At 52.6% G+C, this 17,635-nt stretch overlaps 1 protein-coding gene across 3 annotated transcripts in view; it reads right to left on the reverse strand.

Annotated features, from left to right (window-relative positions):
- The window catches only part of TRAPPC9 (trafficking protein particle complex 9), a 269,592-nt gene that overhangs the window by 213,566 nt on the left and 38,391 nt on the right, over positions 1–17,635 (reverse strand). For all 3 annotated transcript variants that reach the window (XM_036263854.1, XM_036263852.1, XM_036263853.1), the window contains 2 exons: positions 13,959–14,175; positions 9,451–9,594 (listed from right to left, as the gene is read on the reverse strand). In XM_036263854.1, coding sequence (XP_036119747.1) covers positions 9,451–9,594; positions 13,959–14,175 — 361 coding nt within the window. The remainder of the gene's footprint in view (positions 1–9,450; positions 9,595–13,958; positions 14,176–17,635) is intronic.

Genomic DNA, 17,635 nt, shown 5'->3' on the forward strand with positions numbered 1-17,635 from the left:
ATCAGCACGCACCCGGGGAGTGAGGTGTTGTCATCAGCCGCTGTAGGGATGGGGACACTGAGGACCAGGATATAGCCTCTCTCTTCCAAGCTCACTGCTGGTCAGCAAGGCTAAGCCTGTCAGCCCAGGCTTCTCCAGGCCAGGGCTCTTCCCCCACACAGAACGATTGGCTTCCTGAGGCATGATTGTGCCCATTTTACAGACAGGGAGCTTGAGGCTTGGGAAGGCCACAGGAGCCTTCCTGGGTCATCCAGGTAATAAGTGGCTGTACGACATTTACACTCAGACCTACGAGCTCAAACTTCTTTCTAGCTTTTCCCGTTTTGTTGCACTGCCTGCCCAGACTGTCCCAACATGTGAAAATACAGGACAGAGCACAGGCAGCTGGAAACACAATGTTCAGCCAGTTAAACATCTCACATGGCAAGAAAAGTCAACTCAGCTTTTCTTCACTCTGCAAACACACCACGCAGAGCAATAGTCCAACCACAACGCTCGGAACAGTCCCGTCCGCAAGGCCTGCCCCTGCAGGCTGGACTGAGCCCCACCACCCGGGGGCAGAGCCGCCCCTTCACAGAGACACACTAACGGGAGGCATTGCTTCTCTGTGTCTCACTTGATTTACATAGGGACACCTGGGAGGCCCTGACAGGCAGTCCTTCAATACACCCGGAGATTAAATAGTTTTCCTTGTTCTCTTCAAGTACATAAACATGTTCTACCAAACGAAAGGCAATTATTTCAAGCCATCAGCTTATTGTATCATCATCTATGAAAGCACCACCTAGAATATTTAAGTATCTCTAGAGATCTCAATGTAACACCCAGGAGGAGAAGTTATCGGACGAAGGAAGACTTAGTGCATAATTAGAAAGACTGCACATGCAATGATGACGCGATGGTTGGATGAGACGCAGCACAGCGCGCAATGCGAACTCACGCAAAACTGAGAATGACGTTTACAAGGAGTCTGCTGTGACGTGGAAGATGTCTGCTATGTTCTACGGAAAGTCAGGATGCAAGATTACATTTATGAAATAAATTCCATTCTAAGGTAATCTAATCTAAAAAAGAGTAGAAACACCACCAGGAACACATGGCAATGCCGACAGCGTTGGCCCACGCAGGATCACACCTAACGTTCTTCTCTCTGTTTATGTTTTCCAAGATTTCTAAGGGAGCGTACCTTATTTATATAATACGGATCAGTTCAAAAACACTTCAAAGTTGAACTGCCACAACAATTTTAGAAGGAAAATCAGGGTTTCCAAGTGTTCTGCGCGAGTGAAGAGCACCGCCTCCGAACATGCCCGGGGAGGAGGGCGCTCCTGAGGGCCCCTCTCGGGGGCGGGGCGAGCCCACGGGGGCAGCTGCAGTCCTCACACAGCTGTCCTTGGCAGTGCTCAGGGGCCACAGCCGGGCAGCGGCTGACATTTAATAAGGACCTTCCAGGAGCTGGCACTGGGCCAAGCCCCTCACAAGTCACCTCCCTGGACAGTCCCCGAAACCTCCATGAGGGGCCACTGTCGTCCTAGAAAGATCTCACCCCAGTTCAGGGCACCTCCCCTTCTAAAGCTGCTCACACTACTTCAGTGAACGCCCCTCTAACGCACAGGCGGCGTCTGCCTCTGAGAGGGAGACCCTACCTCGAACACGCCACTGGGCCCTCCCCCTTCCAAGACAACGAGCTCCCTGGGCCCGCAGTCTCCTGTGCCTGGCGGGTCTCGTCCACCCCTACTGAGAAGGGGCTGGGAAAGGCGGTGTTAAATTAGCTCAGGTCCGCACACACTGACGACATCGCAGGTGAGAGCATCATCCAAACCGAAGAGAGACAGAAGGTGGACGGACGTGGTCCCGTTCCCCCAGGAGTCCATCACCTCGTGAGCAAGCGGAGGGAAATGACTCTCAGGACACGATGACGTGACTTAGTTTCTGGCCTGAACAGATGGACAGACAGTGGTGGCACGCGCTCCGCTGGGGGAGTGAAGGAGGGTAGGCAGTTAGACGTTTGAGTCTGGAGCTCTGAGAAACGTGAGAGCCAGGCACGCAGACAGAGTTCTTGGAGCCCTGGGCCAGGTGAGCCGCCGGGAGGGAGCGCAGGTGGAGCAGGGACGGGCATTGATGGACCTCTACGAGGCTGAGGTCACCAAGCACAGGACAGCAGAGGGCTTCAGGAAGAGGATGCCAGGAGCTGAGACCGTAGTTGTGTCAGAAGTGACCGGTGTTTGTCAGTGACTGCCACATCGTCCAGCTCACACTTTGGCTTCTTTCTAGTCCAAAATAATCCAGCCCAGTGTCTCCAGTTCACCCCAACCCTCCCATCCTTCCCCATGATGAAGAAGGAGGTGACATGACAACCGTGCTGACAGGCCCCCCTGCACCCCCGCAGGACGAGTCCTCACCCCTCAGCCAGGCCAGCTGCAGCCCTGTTGGTCCTGGGCCCGCGCTCTGCAGGCCTCTGCCGGCATCTGGGACACCTGCTGTGCCGCATACTCAGGAGCGCTCAGGACTCCCTTGCTGGGCACTGCCCCACGGGCTCGCGAGGCTCCGCTCGGAGGTCACCTCTTACACAGCTGGTTTCCAGCGTGGGGTCCAACTCGTGAGAGATGATCAGTAGTTATTTATAGAAGGAAACGAAGAGGCCTTCTCCTGTGTGACTGTCCTCCACAGAGCAGTCCTGGACCCCCCGCAAGGCACCCTTCCGAGCCCTCGGCTCTACTGTGATTGCACTCACAGCTCAGAAACCGATCTGCTGTGTGTGAGACCAAGCACCCTGCAGGCATTGGGAATTCCATTGCTCCTTATTCTCTCCACAGTTCAAGTCACTCCCATTCAGAGGGCATCGCACAATCTCAGATGGACAGTTTTCGAGCAGGGGAAGAGGAGGAGAGAGATGTGTAGGGGAGCTACCCGTCTAGCTCACCTAAACCTGCGTGTGGGCATGCCAAACAAAACAAAACAAAAAGTTGTCCCTGGTCAAACAAGAAGTGAAATATCAAATATGCTAGAGAGAGGAACAAACAAACAAAAACAACTTTTCTCAATGGGATTTTTCTCCCGCTTCCTGGGACAGGGATTCACACCCCAAGCCCAGCCTTCCCCGCCGTGTCTGGCTGTTCTGGCTGAGACGACACATCCCCGAACCCCATTCCCAAAGCAGCTCTGGTGCACGTGGGACCTGAAGACACGAGGTGCTCAGACCCTGCGGGAGGGGCCGGTTCCAGCCAGGTGAGTGAACAGTAAAGGGTGCCAGCCTGCCCTTCAGCAACCCCCATCACCAAAGTTGGGAGCTGGGAGCAGCTGATAGCCGGCATGGGGCCACTCCATCCCCGTGGGGTCCAGCTCGGGCTGGTGGGCTCCAGCCTGTAGTTGCTGCCTGCACACCCACCATCCCTTTCCAACTGCCTGCCAAGGGCTCCGGAACCCACAGCCACGCCCCTGCCCTGGGTGGTCTGTGTGGGGACATGTCTGGGCAGGCACTCCAGGGACCTCTCCTGGACCAAGCTGCAGACAGGCTGCCCTGAGCCCGCTCTGACTGGGCCGTCCTTGACCTGCCTGGTCCAATTGTAGCAGAAACCCACTAAGTCAGCCCCCTCCCACCCTTGATATCTATTCATCCACAGTATCTGATCAAGCTTCTACCCTGCCCTTGAGGTCTAAGTCCTGAATCCCCTGGCCCTGCTATCTCCTCAGTAGTCTTCCATCCACACTTCCCTCCCTCTGCTGTAGGCTCTGAATCCCCACTTGTCCTTGTTGTGTTCGGAGTTGCGCTCAATGTCCCTCTGCTGCAGCAACTGTCTTGAATGAAGTCTTCCTCTCCACACTAACAAGCCTGAGCGGGTTTTCTCTCCCCAGTTTGTATGTATTAGGTACGCGTGTATCGATGCCCTTTGAACCCTGACTGATACAGCAGTTTGTACAGTTCTGGTCATTTTCAAAAGGCTACTTCTTCCTTTTCCATTGGCAACGCCCTTTGGGATGGAAGGCTATTCTTTAAGTGTTTTCAAGCTCAATGAGTGGTTTCTTCTTTCCTTCAAAGAAATGAAACATGCCACCACCCACCAGCAGGGGGCAGTGGTGCTGTGCTATCAAGAATGCCCCACCAGCAAGCAAGGGCTACAGGAAAAGCATTCACTGGTCAAGAGTGTCAAGCTGCCTCATGGTGTGGCTCAGTGGATTGAGCATCATCCCATGGAGTGAGAGGTCCCGGTTCGATTCCCAGTAAGGGCACATGCCCAGGTTTCGGGCTCAATCTCCAGAGGGGGACGTGCAGGAGGCAGGCAATCCATGTTTCTCTTTCACATCGATGTTTCTTTCTCTCTCTCTCTAAAACAATCAATAAGCCCTGGCAGGTTTGACTCAGCAGTAGAGTGTCAGCCCGCGGATCAACGAGGCATGGGTTCGATTCCAGCCAAGGGCACCTGCCTTGGTTGCAGTTCGTCCCCAGCCCTGGTGGGGTCATGCGGGAGGCAACCAGTCGATGTATCCCTCTCACATCGATCAATGTTTCTCTCCCTCCCTCCCACTCTATCTGAAGATAAATAGAAAAATATCCTTGAGTGAGGATTAAAATAAATAAATAAACAAAACAATCAATAAAAACGTATTTAAAAAAAAAAGAGCCCTGGCCAGTTTGGCTCAGCAGTTAGAATGTTGGCCCACAGACCAAAGAGTCACGGGTTCGATTCCGGCCAAAGGCAGGTACCTCGGTTGCAGTTCGTCCCTGGCCCTGGTTGGGGTCGTGCAGGAGGCAACCAGTTCATGTGTCTCTCTCACATCAGTGTTTCTCTCTCTCTCTCTCCCTCCCTCCCTCCCTCCCACTCTCTCTAGAAATCAATGGAAAAAGTATACCCAGATGAGGACTAACAAAAATTTTTTTGTTTTTAAATAAAAAAATCCCATTCCAACCACAAGCCATCACCAAAGCCCTGTCACATGCACTTCCTGAGAGGTCACGGGCGTCACCAGCCGTCCAGCCCCCGTGGCGCCCACTGTGTGCCCACCGCCACCTCAGGTGCTACAGACACAACAGAGCCGGTCTGAGCACAGCAGAGCTCCTGCCGTCAGGAAACACGTCCTGCCTGGGCGGCCCGAGGTCTCCAGGAGTTAATCTCGGTGTTTCCTGGGATGGAGCAGGCTACAGAGGAGAAGGTGGGGCTCCACTCCCAGACTCTTCTCCCTCGGGACCCTCAGGACCCAGGACACTGCCAGCAGCTCCCCGGGCTTCACACTCCTCCATCCAAATACAGCAAGTAGCTCTCCTGGTCCCAGAGCTCCTCAGCCGAGCGGCCCTCAGGGCCTGGCTTCCCCAGAGTAATTCATCAGGAGGCACGCAGTAGGACCAGCCGTAAGGAGTGGTCCACTCCTCTGAAACTCCTACCTAGAAAGACGACAGAGGCTGGGCCCTGGGAGGCAACGCACGGGTTCCCCCCACCCCCCGCCCCCGGCTCTGAAGGTCGGAAGGCTGGTCATGTAAAAGGGGGGGTAAGAGCTTTACCAATGTTCTGAGATGGAGAAAAACACAAAAAGAGAAAACAAAATCTCGGCATGTTCAAGGAACCAAAAAGCGGCCACGTGGGTGACACTGTACCCTGCCTGTGAAACCCACCCCGCCGGTCTGAAGCTGGCCCTGTCACGTGCTACTTCGAGTCCCAGCCATCTTTTCAAGTTAAGCTAAGGGGACCTACCACAAAATGTTCAGAAGAGACTTCCCTGATACCTTCAGCTTCATTCCAGAAAACAGTGAAGCACCTTCAGGAGGGGTCTTCATTCTTTTCAACCTACGTCTGTGCCGCCTTCCCAGGTGCATTGCGGCACAGAATGCAGTTTATATTTAGCTACGTACAAATCCTTTGGACTGAAGCTAAAAACTGGGTTCTAGACTTGGCTTTGCCCCAGATAACTAGGGAGGTTTTAGGCAAACTACTTAATTAGCAGCTCAAAGCATTACAGACCTCATCAGCACAGTGGCCGGGGTCCTTTCTGCCTCCCTAGCCCAGACACATGAGGCAGGGACAGGATAGCACTCAGAAGACTGTAAAAGAGCTTCACATAAAAGAGATACAATTAGTACACAAACATAGGGGAAACAATATCCAGCCTTGCAAGTTACCAAGAAAATACAAATTAAAACAGTAAGGCAACGTTCTATAAACACTGGATTAGCGGCTCTGCTGCCGGCGGTATAATTGGAACCATCCTTCCAGAAAGCAATTTGGCAAGAGGTTTCAACAGCAATAAAAATGTCCGCAGCGGCTGACCTGGTAAGCCTTCTCCTGATAAAATCTCTCTCCCGCTCAGAAAACTGAAGGTCTGAAGATGGTCACCATAGCATTCCCAGTAACAGCAAAAACAAATCAAAATAAGAAAGCAAAGAAAAACAGGTATTTATTATTAATGCATTCAGCAAGATATGAGTGCCAGCATGTGCTGCTAGGTAGCTCTAGGGCACAGGGTTTCTTTTCGAGGTGATCAAAAGGTTCTAAAATGGACTGTGAGGAGGGCTGCACATGTCTGTGAATGTCCTAAGAAACTGGTGTACGTTCTAAATGGGTGAATTGTGTGGTGTGTGAATTAAATCTCAATCAAACTGTATTTTAAAAAGGAAAAACAGCCTGGCGAGAGTGGCTCAATGGTTAAGCATCAACCCATGTACCAAGAGGTCGCCAGTTTGATTCCTGATCAGGGCACATGTCCAGGTTGTGGGCCTGATCCCCAGTCGGGGGCATGCAGGAGGCGGCCAATTGATGTTCTCTCTCATCAATGTTTCTGTCTCTCCCTCTCCTTTCCACTCTGTCTCTAATATCAATAAAGAAAGAAGAAAACTTTTAATAAATAAATAAAAAGGAAAACATGCATTATTAAAGCACTCGACAATATGTGGATGCCAAGACATGCCACTGGGCGACAGGGACAGGAAACCAGCAAGTCGGACGCCTGCCTTCATTCAGAGAGCCTGTGCACACCGTGAGGAGTCTGTCGATTCTGAAGCGATGGAAATGCAGTGGGTGAAAGTACTCCAACAGGCAAATTCCATACTCGATGAGGGACATTCCAGAGGAATGCAAGCTGATGTAGAAGGACCAAGAAAGGCCTCATAGACAAATAAGCATGGTACGCATGCTGAGAGGTAACGATGCACAAATGTTGGCCAAACGCAGGAAGGTGGAAACAGAGGGAGGACTGGGGGGGGGGGGCAGTCCAGGTGGGAGGCCGGATTCTCGTCCATTCCCCAGTCGTGGACATTTATGTTGCTTCCGCCTTGGGGCTATTACACACAAGCTGCTGTGATCATTCACGTGCAGGTTTTCACGTGGACACGTTCTCAATCCTCTTGAGTACCCACCTGGGAGGGTTGTACAACTGTTGATCACCCACTTTGCTTCCCCAAATCCCAGACAACAGAATTGCAGCACACTACGCCTCCAATGTTCCCCAAATGAACCAAATACTCTTAATTCCACCAGAATGAGATGAAGTCCTTCTACCTGAAACTATTGCTTCGGCTCAGTGTGGTTGGCAAACCTCTGTTTGTTCCTCAAAGTCAAGATCACCTTCTTCATGGGACACTCCCCAAGCCATTCTTCCGCCCCTGAGAAGACCATCGTGTCCCCACGGTGCCCCCACGCCCAATGCTTTACAGCCTTCTCTCTGTGTTAGGCAGGGCCTCTCTCCACCCCCTGCTCCAGGGATGGTCACCGGGACGGTCCACCTGGAGGCCGCTTCACGTCGGGCAGTCGATGAGACAGTCTGCTCACTGTCAGCAAGTGGTCCTGGGAGACAACTTTGGCTCCTCAGGGGCAGGTAAAAAAACCAGGGCTGAAAGAGGTTAGATTACTTGTCCAGGTCACAGAGATGGTGGTATTCAAACCCAGGACTGTGGCAACTCAGAGCCCGCTATGTAAGACTGACAAATGGCACAGAGAATGCTCAGGAACAGAGGACAAACAGCAAAAAAGATGAAGGAGTGGCCCCTGCAGAAGGCCCCTCCCGCCTCCCATCTCATCTGCTCTCACAATGGCCAACAAGTAGAAGGCGTATTTTCATTCCCACAAAATAAAACAGACAAGGAGACTGAGGCTTCAGCAGCTGCTGAAACTTCCCCGACTTGTAAGTGAAGAAGGATCTGAACGGAGACTAAGCCCAAGGCATCAGCTGCCCGGCCACCCCCAGTACTCACGGGGGCAGCAGTGATGGCAACACAGTGCTGAGGGTTGCGGCAGGGCCAGGTGACACCTAATGGACGGTCAGGGAAGGCCTCTCAGCATTTGAGTGACACCTGAGGGACGCCAAGGAGCTGCCAGGTGAGGTCCCTGGAGGAGCCCCTGGAGGAGGGCACAGCCCAGAGCACTGGGGCCTGTGACAGCAGCAGGCACCCCGATGGCCCAGGGGGCAGTGCTCAGCCAGAGAAGGGACGGATTCCAAGGCCACATGACAGAGCGGGCATGGCCCAGGGGGCAGTGCTCAGCCAGAGAAGGGACGGATTCCAAGGCCACATGACAGAGCGGACATGGCCCAGGGGCAGGCACACAGCAGAGCAGAAACGCTGTGTTGTCTGGAGCTGTAAGAGCTCCGATGGCCAGAGCCCAGGGTGCGAGGGTCAGGCCCAGAGAGCGCATTAGGAAGCACCACTCAGACCTTCACGGGCCGCAGCCCCTCCTTCCCAGGAGACTAGGACGTGGTCGGGGTATCCCGGCCGGCCGGGTTTGCTTTTACACCCCTGGAGCTCACCATTCTACTGCCCTAATGCTGCGGCGACCTGTCCCTACGCCGTCAGGGAGCCCCAACAAAAGGACCCCACCGCAACAGTCATTACAAGTACACAGGCACGTTGCCAAAGAAAAGTCCATCAATCCTCAACTTAGTTCTTCTAACTCACAAAAATGACAAAAGTCATTCTCCTGTGAACAACCGTCCTCACAACCACCTGAGTTCACTCACATCCCACTTGTTAGTGTGTGGGAGGAGGGCAAGGGCAAGAAACCCCCAGATTGAATCACCTTCACCCGTAAAACCAGGGCAGGTTTGCAGATGACAGGAAGGCAGGAAAGACCCCTCCTCAAGCCCAGTCCCATTCTCTTCTCTCATGGCTGCTCTTGCGACCCATAGTTGATGTCCGTGCAGTGTAGTGAGAGAGGCCAGGGGGCAGAGGTCAAGGGGCAGAGGTCAAGGGGCAGAGGGCAGGGGCAGAGGCCAAGGGGCAGAGGCCGGGGGCAGAGGCCGGGGGCAGAGGCCAAGGGGCAGAGGCCGGGGGCAGAGGCCAGGGGCAGAGGCCGGGGGCAGAGGCCGGGGGCAGAGGCCAAGGGGCAGAGGCCATGACAGGCACGGCAGATGCAGGGTCTTCTCCCAGCAGAGAAGGGCCCCCGACCTGAGCCCGGCGTTCCCATGGGCCAGCAGCCAGAGTACTCGCTCTCGTCGTCTCTTGAAAAAAATGAGTTTGGAGTCACTCACCTTGATCGGACAAGAAGTCCAGCATGGTCTGCAGAAGGAAGGACAGGTGCCGGACAGACAGGGCAGGGTTCCCCATCCTGCGGGAGGCGTAGACCAGCTCATGAAGCAAGCGCATCTGCACGGCGGCCCATCCTCGGTGGGTGCCTGCCACCAGAGTCACACACAGTCACAGCGTCAGAAAGAGTGGCAGGACGGGCACCGGCGACAGGACAGCCCGCTTCTGAACGTGTGAAACGGGGACTCACAGACAAAGGCCTCCTCCGTCACCCTCACAGGGCAACAGAAAGCATGCTGTTTACTTATCCCGGAAAAGGACTCTGACGTGATTTTTTTTTCATGCATTAAATGTTTTATATTATATTTTCTCCTGCAAAGACATAATTTTTTTAAATAACCCATTTTGAAGTAATTATAACAAGGTTAGAAAAAGATTATATTTCCGCCTAGCCAGTGTGACTCGGTGGTTGAGCGACCACCCATGCACCAAGAGGTCACCAGTTCGATTCCTGGTCAGGGCACATGCCCAGGCTGTGGGCCAGATCCCCCGTGCGGGGCATGCAGGAGGCGGTCAATCAATGTTCTCTCTCATCCATGTTTCTATCTCCCTCTCCCTTTCTTTCTCTCTAAAATCAATAAAGGAAAAAAAATGTTTTGAAAGAAAAAGATATTTCCAATGCCACATACTTGTGTTTTAGACACACTTTTTTTTTTAACAGAACACTGATATTTGATGGGCTTTGTTACCAACAACCAAGGACATTACATTAAAAAACACAGTATTTCTCTAGAGTAGAACAAAAGTACAGAAAGGCAGATAAATTAGAAACAAGGTTATCAGCAAACTGTTGTGGCCCCTCCCAATGATTTAGCATATCTGAAATGAAGATGGGGAATCGTTTGCACTCCCCTTGAAAAAGATCTCCTTAAGAACAAAGAACTTCAGACGTGTTTATTTCATTCCCCTTTGGGCAACAATTACCGGTCTTAAATCTTTTCTACCTTAAAATCCTTCATGAAGAAGACAGTGGCAAGGGGAATCCAAAGCCACACAGTGTGGTGTGCCCAGGGCCCAAGGGGCTTGGTAGAAAAATTGGGGAAAGGGTTTAAGACCCCCATCCGCCCGGCCAGTGTGGCTCAGTAGCTGAGCATCAACCCAGGCACCAAGAGGTCGCCTGTTCGATTCCCAGTCAGGGCTCACGCCCAGGTTGTGGGCCAAATCCCCAGTGGGGGGCATGTTCTCTCTCATCGATGTTTCCATCTCTCCCTTCCTCTCTCTAAAATCAATTAAAAAATTTAAAAAAAAAATTTTTTTTTAATCCTCACCTGAGGATAGTTTTACATTTATCTTCAGACAGAGTGGGAGGGAGGGAGAGACAGAGAAATATTGACGTGAGAGAGAGACATCGATTGGTTGCCACCCACACAACCCCAACTGGGGCCGGAGAAGCAATCAAGGTGCGTGCCCTTGGCCAGAATCAAACCCGGCTGGGACTCTGGTCCGCAGGCCAACGCTCTAACCGCTCAGCCAAACTGGCCAGGGCAAGAAAATAAGAATTTTAAGAAAAAAGATCCCAATCAAAGGGTTCCTCCCTCGTTGCCCTTACCGCCCTCCTCTCCCCCTGCCCTGCCCCACGGCTGACAGTCCTCGCGTGGACCCCAGCACACCACGCACAACTCCCCACCCACAGGAGTGATTTGGCAGGTGCGGTGAGGCACCTGCAAGCTCGTGTGTTTGTCTGTTGTCAGTCCTTAAGTTCCTGGTGAGCCAGGACTGTCTTATTCACCCAGGTGTCCTCATGCCTGGCAGGAAGCTGACACAGGTGGGACTCAGCCAGCATGTGAGTCACCTGCAAAGCCTGACGGGAGAAAGTGCCCATTTTTCCAAACATGCACACTAACACCTGCAGGGTGAAATGACAGGGTTTCTGGGACTGGCTGTAAAATACTCCAACAAAGGACAAATAAAATTTTAAAAAGGCATAAACAAGGAAATTTGGCAAAAGAAGAGAAAGACAAGTCCCTGAATTGTTTCTACGTTGTCAGAAGAAGCTAAGACCAAATGCCAAAGCAAAACAGGCAATTTTAAAAAGGACTTGCGAGGCTGGAGCGGATGTCGTGACCAGCCTAGCCATGAATTCACAGGATCCAGTTTAACTGATCTCCGACTGCCATGTCGGGGGCTTTCTGACTGCAGAGTTGGGCAAATAGCACTTTGCTGATTTCCTTTTAAATAGATAATGATCTGCTTCCTACCACAGGCAATTATGAGTAAGGCTGAGGATAAGTTTTCTTGACACTAAATAGTGTATAGCTTGTCATTTCTATGGGATCCAAATTTCTCCTCCTAAACGAATCTAAATCTTTTTATTTTTTAAGACAGATTTGCAACATAGGACCCAGAGATAAAATTTTCAACACTCTTGTATTTAAGAAGTTCGCCCATTTGAGAATTTATTACATCAGCTGTTGCCTTTTCACAAATCCATCTGCCTTGCGTGTCTCCTTCATAAGAGCTCCTGGGGAAAATTTAATCCACTGCCCAGGAAGAGGCTGAGGAGAAGGAATGACCAAAAATCTTCACATGCGGCAACACCAGTAAGATTAAAATGATAATAAGCTGCCCGTAAGCTGGCAAACACACACAGCACACATCTGTGTTACTCTGTCGACTTCCCGTAGCCAGCTAGTGGAAACACTCGTTTCAAGAAATAGGCAGAAATACATTTCAGGTCCTGAGAATACAATTTACCTTTCATTCACAGGTACACGGTGTTAGTAGATTTCTATTTAACTCCAGAGATGTTTGAAGTGGTCCAGGGCAGCGGTGGAAATGGGCTAGGAGTGATTTTATTTCTTATTATAAATACATCCCGCTGACACTTACTACTTTCCCTTTATTTGATCTCCCTCCCTTACTGTCCCTCCCCCACCTCTTTCACAAAACGATGACGAATGTCTCCTCCTAAGACAGGAGGCTAAGCAGGAAGTCCCTAATCACTTGAACATGTACTCATGTGCTTAATTTTTCAAAAGCAACATGTTTCATGTGGTGATTGCGGGGAAGGGGAGGAGGCGGGGCGGGAGGGGGAGGAGGGTGTGGGGGGATAAATGGTGCCATAGGGAGACTTGACTTGGGGTGGTGAACACAGGTACAGTGTACAGATGATGTGCTGTAGAACTGTGCACCTGAAACCTGTATAATTTTGTTAACCAGTGTCACCCCAATAAATTCAATTCAATAAAAAAAGAAAAAAAAAGGAAACATGTTTCATTCATCTGATTCAAAAAGTAGATCAAGAAACAAACTCCAGTCCATAAATGTCAAAAACATGTGTCATCGTAGCTGCTCCTGAGGTTTGCTCCCACACTACATGTATGTACCAGACACCTGCCACGTGCAGGGCACACGGTGAGAGCCGGGGCTCGCTCTGGCAGGGCTCACAGGCTGGGGAGAGGCAGCGGGGAAATCACCGGCCCGTTTTATTTTAATGTGCTCGAGTTACGGGGGGTGTAAAGAAAGAACGGGAGCCAACGACAGAAAGCAAGAGGGTCCCCCTGAGGCTGCGGCTCCACCGAGGGGACCGCCCTGAACTGGCGGTCAGGGACACCCGAGGGTCCGGGAGTGAAGCAGGTGCACGGCAGGGAAGAGCGTTCCAGAGGAAGGAGGGGTCGTTAGAAGAGCCCTGAGAAGCGGACCCTTAGACATTCGAGGTAATTAGCCCCAGTATAAAGATGAAATATTACAGAGATAAACATCTGTGTAGATGTGCAGCCCAGGTGGCTTACTTATGACCTGGGGCCTTTCCCGAGGTTTCTTGGGAAGGGGCCTCGATCCCTTCTTTGTCTCCCTGTAGAGCATCAAGTGATCACTCTGAGAACCTTCTTCTGCTTCCCAAACCCTGACCCTCCCCATGAGATCTCCCCGAGCAGGCTGACGGAGCCCCTGCACTCTCTGGGCCTGCAGGGGCTCCTCACCTCTTTCCAGCAACTCTGTGCCTTTCAAATGTCCATGCACTGGCGTCTAGGGCTTGTCCGACCACTTCTGCCCTCATCCTGACCCAGTCTGACCTGGGCCCCCCAATCCAGCAAGCCCTTGATCCTGCATCACAGGCTTCACACCCATCTCTCCTGCCTGCAGGTGCCCTGCCTGTAGCTGAGCCGGGCAGGGCTGCACGAGGGCCGCTCAGGCACAGCCCAGGCTGGGGAGGGCACCAGCAGCGGCGAGGCCCCCCAGAAGGCTTCCATTTCTCGGCTGTGCGACCCAGTGGTCCTCAGGCCCCCAGATAATGCTCAGCTAAACACCACGTGGACTTGGGGCTTTGGGAAACTAAGGACACTCCAGGGACCACAGGTGGAAGGCTGCCCAGAGGGTAAGAGCCTCGGCTGAGGTGCGTGTGGGAAAGCGGGCAGGCTGGAGAGCACCGTGCACGGCCGGCACTTGTCGAAGGCCAGAAGGTGGAGCAGGGGCTCACAGGCTAACGCTGTAAGAGCGGCATGCAGGCCGGTACCTTTGCTGAAGTCCTGTGGGTCCAGCGACAGGCTGTAGCCCGGCAGTGTCTCCAGGAGGAGCTTGTAGCAGGCCCTCCAGCCGGGCTCTGCGATGCTGGGCGCCACGCACTGCATGGCGGCCACGCGCTTGAAGAAGGCGGACTTGCGCCGGAACCCGATCAGCTCGTACAGCTCGGACAGGACGCTGTAGCGCTGGATCTTCTCCTCCTCGGACAGCTGGGCACGGGAAGGAAGGGACAGCTTTTGAAAGACACGTCAAAATGAATTTTTTTAAAAAAAAGCTTTTTCATAAAACACGGGCACGATGAGCCATGAAGCCGGGGAGAAGCCGGGGAGAAGCCGGGGCCCACAGGCGACAGGACAGCATGAGGCAGCTTCGCGTGGAGGCTCCCAGCCCAGGAGGCACTGAGCTCCAGGCCACCCTCTGCTGACAAGGCCCACGCTCCCCAGAACAAAGACATTTGCTACACCGCATGTAAGACATCGACTTCAGCTCCTCCACAAAGAAAAGGAGCATGAGTCCGGCCAGTGTGGCTCAGTGGCTGAGCACCGACCCTGCACCAAGAGGTCACCAGTTCGATTCCCGGTCAGGGCACATGCCCAGGTTGTGGGCCTGATCCCCAGTGGGGGGTGTGCTGGAAGCCGCCAATCCATTTTCTCTCTCATCGATGTTTCTCTCTCTCTCCCTCTCCCTCCTTCTCTCTCTAAAATCATTAAAGGAAAAAGAATTTTTTTTCAAAAGAAAAGGAGCGTGAGTTTATCTAGACACTAGGATTTGGGTGGGGGCTCTCATCCGATACAAAATTTCCCAAAACAGACAGCATGTAGAATCATGCGACTGACAATGAACTGTTAATCATAACAACCTAACTGAGAGATAAGGCTTCATAGGGTACCAGAGTTTTCTAAGCCCCGACCTAACCAAGCTCTCCCAGCAACCCCATGATGTAGCGACACCTTGTGTTTCTGAAGCTGTATGCCCGCAAACTTGACGTACCTTATTTAATCAGTACAACCACCCCAGGCACTATCAGAGGAGGTCTGAAGCTCAGGGAGGAAGTAATCACACAGCCAAGAGGTGTCAAAGACACGACCTGAGCTGGGGTCCCCACCCCAGCTCCCCCACAAGCTTGTCTCGCTGCCCTTCAACAAAAACCGCTCCTTCCCTCCCTAAATTGCCATAACCGCTCTGGACCGCACCGTGTCGTTCCTCTCCTGTATGACTCATGTCCAAGTGCCCAACCTGCCCCCAGGACGGCCCACCTTCCCTGCCGCTCCGCACCTCGCCCGCATCTGAGGGCGCCTCCTCTGTAACGAGCACAGGGCTCTGAGGCCCGAAGGACACCCCCAAGGACAGGAGTGCGCGCCATGCTGCTCTGGCACATTGCCAGCAGGCAGATGGGCAGACGGGACGCCTCCTACGTGCCCAGCAGTGTGCTAAGCACTTGATAAGCGTCGTCACACTATTCAGAACTTATAACAAGTCCAGGGAGAAGTGAACGTCGTCATTCCCAATTTACAGATTCGCAACAAGTTAAGGGAGGAGACATACTGGTCCCAGGTCACCCGTGAGGAAATGGTGAATAAGTGGTGACAACGTCTGTGCTCCTCTCTCATTCTGCCTCGCCCTGCACCTGAAATCCACACATCAACACTCACGTGTACGGACGGCAAGGTAAGTGCGCATGTGCCGCCACTGTTAATGCCAGACAATGACCATAAACCACTCTTGCAAACACGAGAGGAAAGACAGGCTGACCCACGTTCTGCCCACAACGAAGATTCTTCAACATGCAGAAACCCTTCCCAATCCCACTGAACTCCAGGCACATCATTTATCAGTGTTTGTGTTTTCATGGGCTTCTTAGAGCAGAAGCCACCTGTCATCATCGCACATTGTGATGTTCCTGTCACAATTCCCACAGTAGCCAAAATCATTCCCAGGAACAGCTGTCACCCGCCAATCCCACAAAGGAACACACGGTCAAGAGCAAAAAGTGCGTTCCGTTTCAGAAAAACTGCAGACCCCTCTTCTTTATTGGTATAAAATCCCACCAGAACTCACTGGATGCTCACCTGGCAATCAAACATCCGGATGAGCCAACGAAAGCAAGTGTGATGCTGGGGACGACACTCACCCCGCACCCACCCTGCCACAGGAAAACCTGGCATTGCCCCTCAGGCGCGTCGCTGCTGCCCCCTAGTGTTCAATGTGAACACTGCGCAAACAAGCGGGGAGCTGTTCCAAACAGCAGCAAATTCCCACATATTTTAAGTAAAAACACCTAATTTTATAAAATATGTGCATTTAAATACCCACCTGTGAAAACAGTTTCACATCAAGGCCAAATTTTCAACATTAATTTGCAAAGCAACAGCAGTCCTTAAGGGCACACAAGCAAGTCCTCTCAAAACCGCCCCCCACCCTCCACACCCTGCCGCCACAGGTCCACAGCCTCAGATCTTCTCAGTGTGCCTTGTAAAAGCATCATGTCGCCCTGGCCAGTTTGGCTCAGTGGTTAGAGCGTCGGCCCGTGGACCGGAGAGTCCCAGGTTCGGTTCCCACTAAGGGCATGTACCTCGGTTGCAGTTTGTCCCCGGCCCCGGCTGGGGTCGTGTGGGTGGCAACTACTCGATGTGTCTCTCTCACACTGATGTCTCTCTCCCTCTCTCTCTCTCTCTCTCTCTCTCTCTCTCTCTCCCTCCCTCCCTCCCTCCCTCCCTCCCTCCCACTCTATCTGAAGATAAATGCAAAAATGTCCTCAGGTGAGAATTAAAAAAAATAAAATGAAAAGCATCGTGCCCACCCCTGTGGTCAGTTTCCCATGTACCTGAACTTCCACTGTGATGCGTGGGCTTTTGCTTTTCCTGCCCACTGGCACCAGAAAGGTCTGAGTAAACGAGAAACCTGGTCGTGACCCCTTCCTGAGGACACGTGCAGTCCACGTGGGCCAGCAGCCTCCCTCCCATGTCTCATCCAGGAGACCAGCTGCCCGAGGGGCCTGAGGGCCAACGAGACGCCTCAGAGAAGAGGAGCCGAGGCTGGGGAGGGCCAGACCACCTGCCCAAGGCTGTGAAGCCAGAGCTGCACCCCGAGGTCTGCGCCCAGAGTGCACACGCTTGCCTGTGACGCTGAACTAGTTCTCTTTTCAGAGGTGATGACCATGAACATACTAAATACCAAAATATGTACAAGAAAGATACACGTCAACTTTAAGACATTGATCAACTGTTACCTCCTTTCTAGTTAAAAATGTAAGACTCTCTGAAGTCAATATGGCAGAATGTTGATGTGCTAAATCTGAAAGGTAGAGGCAGGAGTCTTCTTATTCACACATTTTTACTTGTTCAGAACATGAGATAATTTTAAAGTTCTCTCCTCCACCGCCCACCCTCTCTCACTAAAGCCCCGCAGACCCACAAACCTGTCTCTGCACTATGTCCACACCTGAGCTTGTCATCTTCCCTCTAAAACCACCGTCCACCAGCTGACCCAGACAGGAAAGGAGCCCTGTCCCCCCGACGTCCTCCACACGGTCACTGATCCCTTCCTCTTACCAACAGCAGATGCTTTCAGCCTGCTCGCTGCCTGTCCACGGGCAGCCCCACCTCTCAGATGGAGCATGGCGTGCTCACCTGGACTCCGCAGGGTCTGCAGACTGGCCTCCCCCGCCCC

The sequence above is a fragment of the Molossus molossus genome, unplaced genomic scaffold, assembly GCF_014108415.1.
Source record: "Molossus molossus isolate mMolMol1 unplaced genomic scaffold, mMolMol1.p scaffold_m16_p_16, whole genome shotgun sequence".
NCBI lineage: Eukaryota > Metazoa > Chordata > Mammalia > Chiroptera > Molossidae > Molossus > Molossus molossus.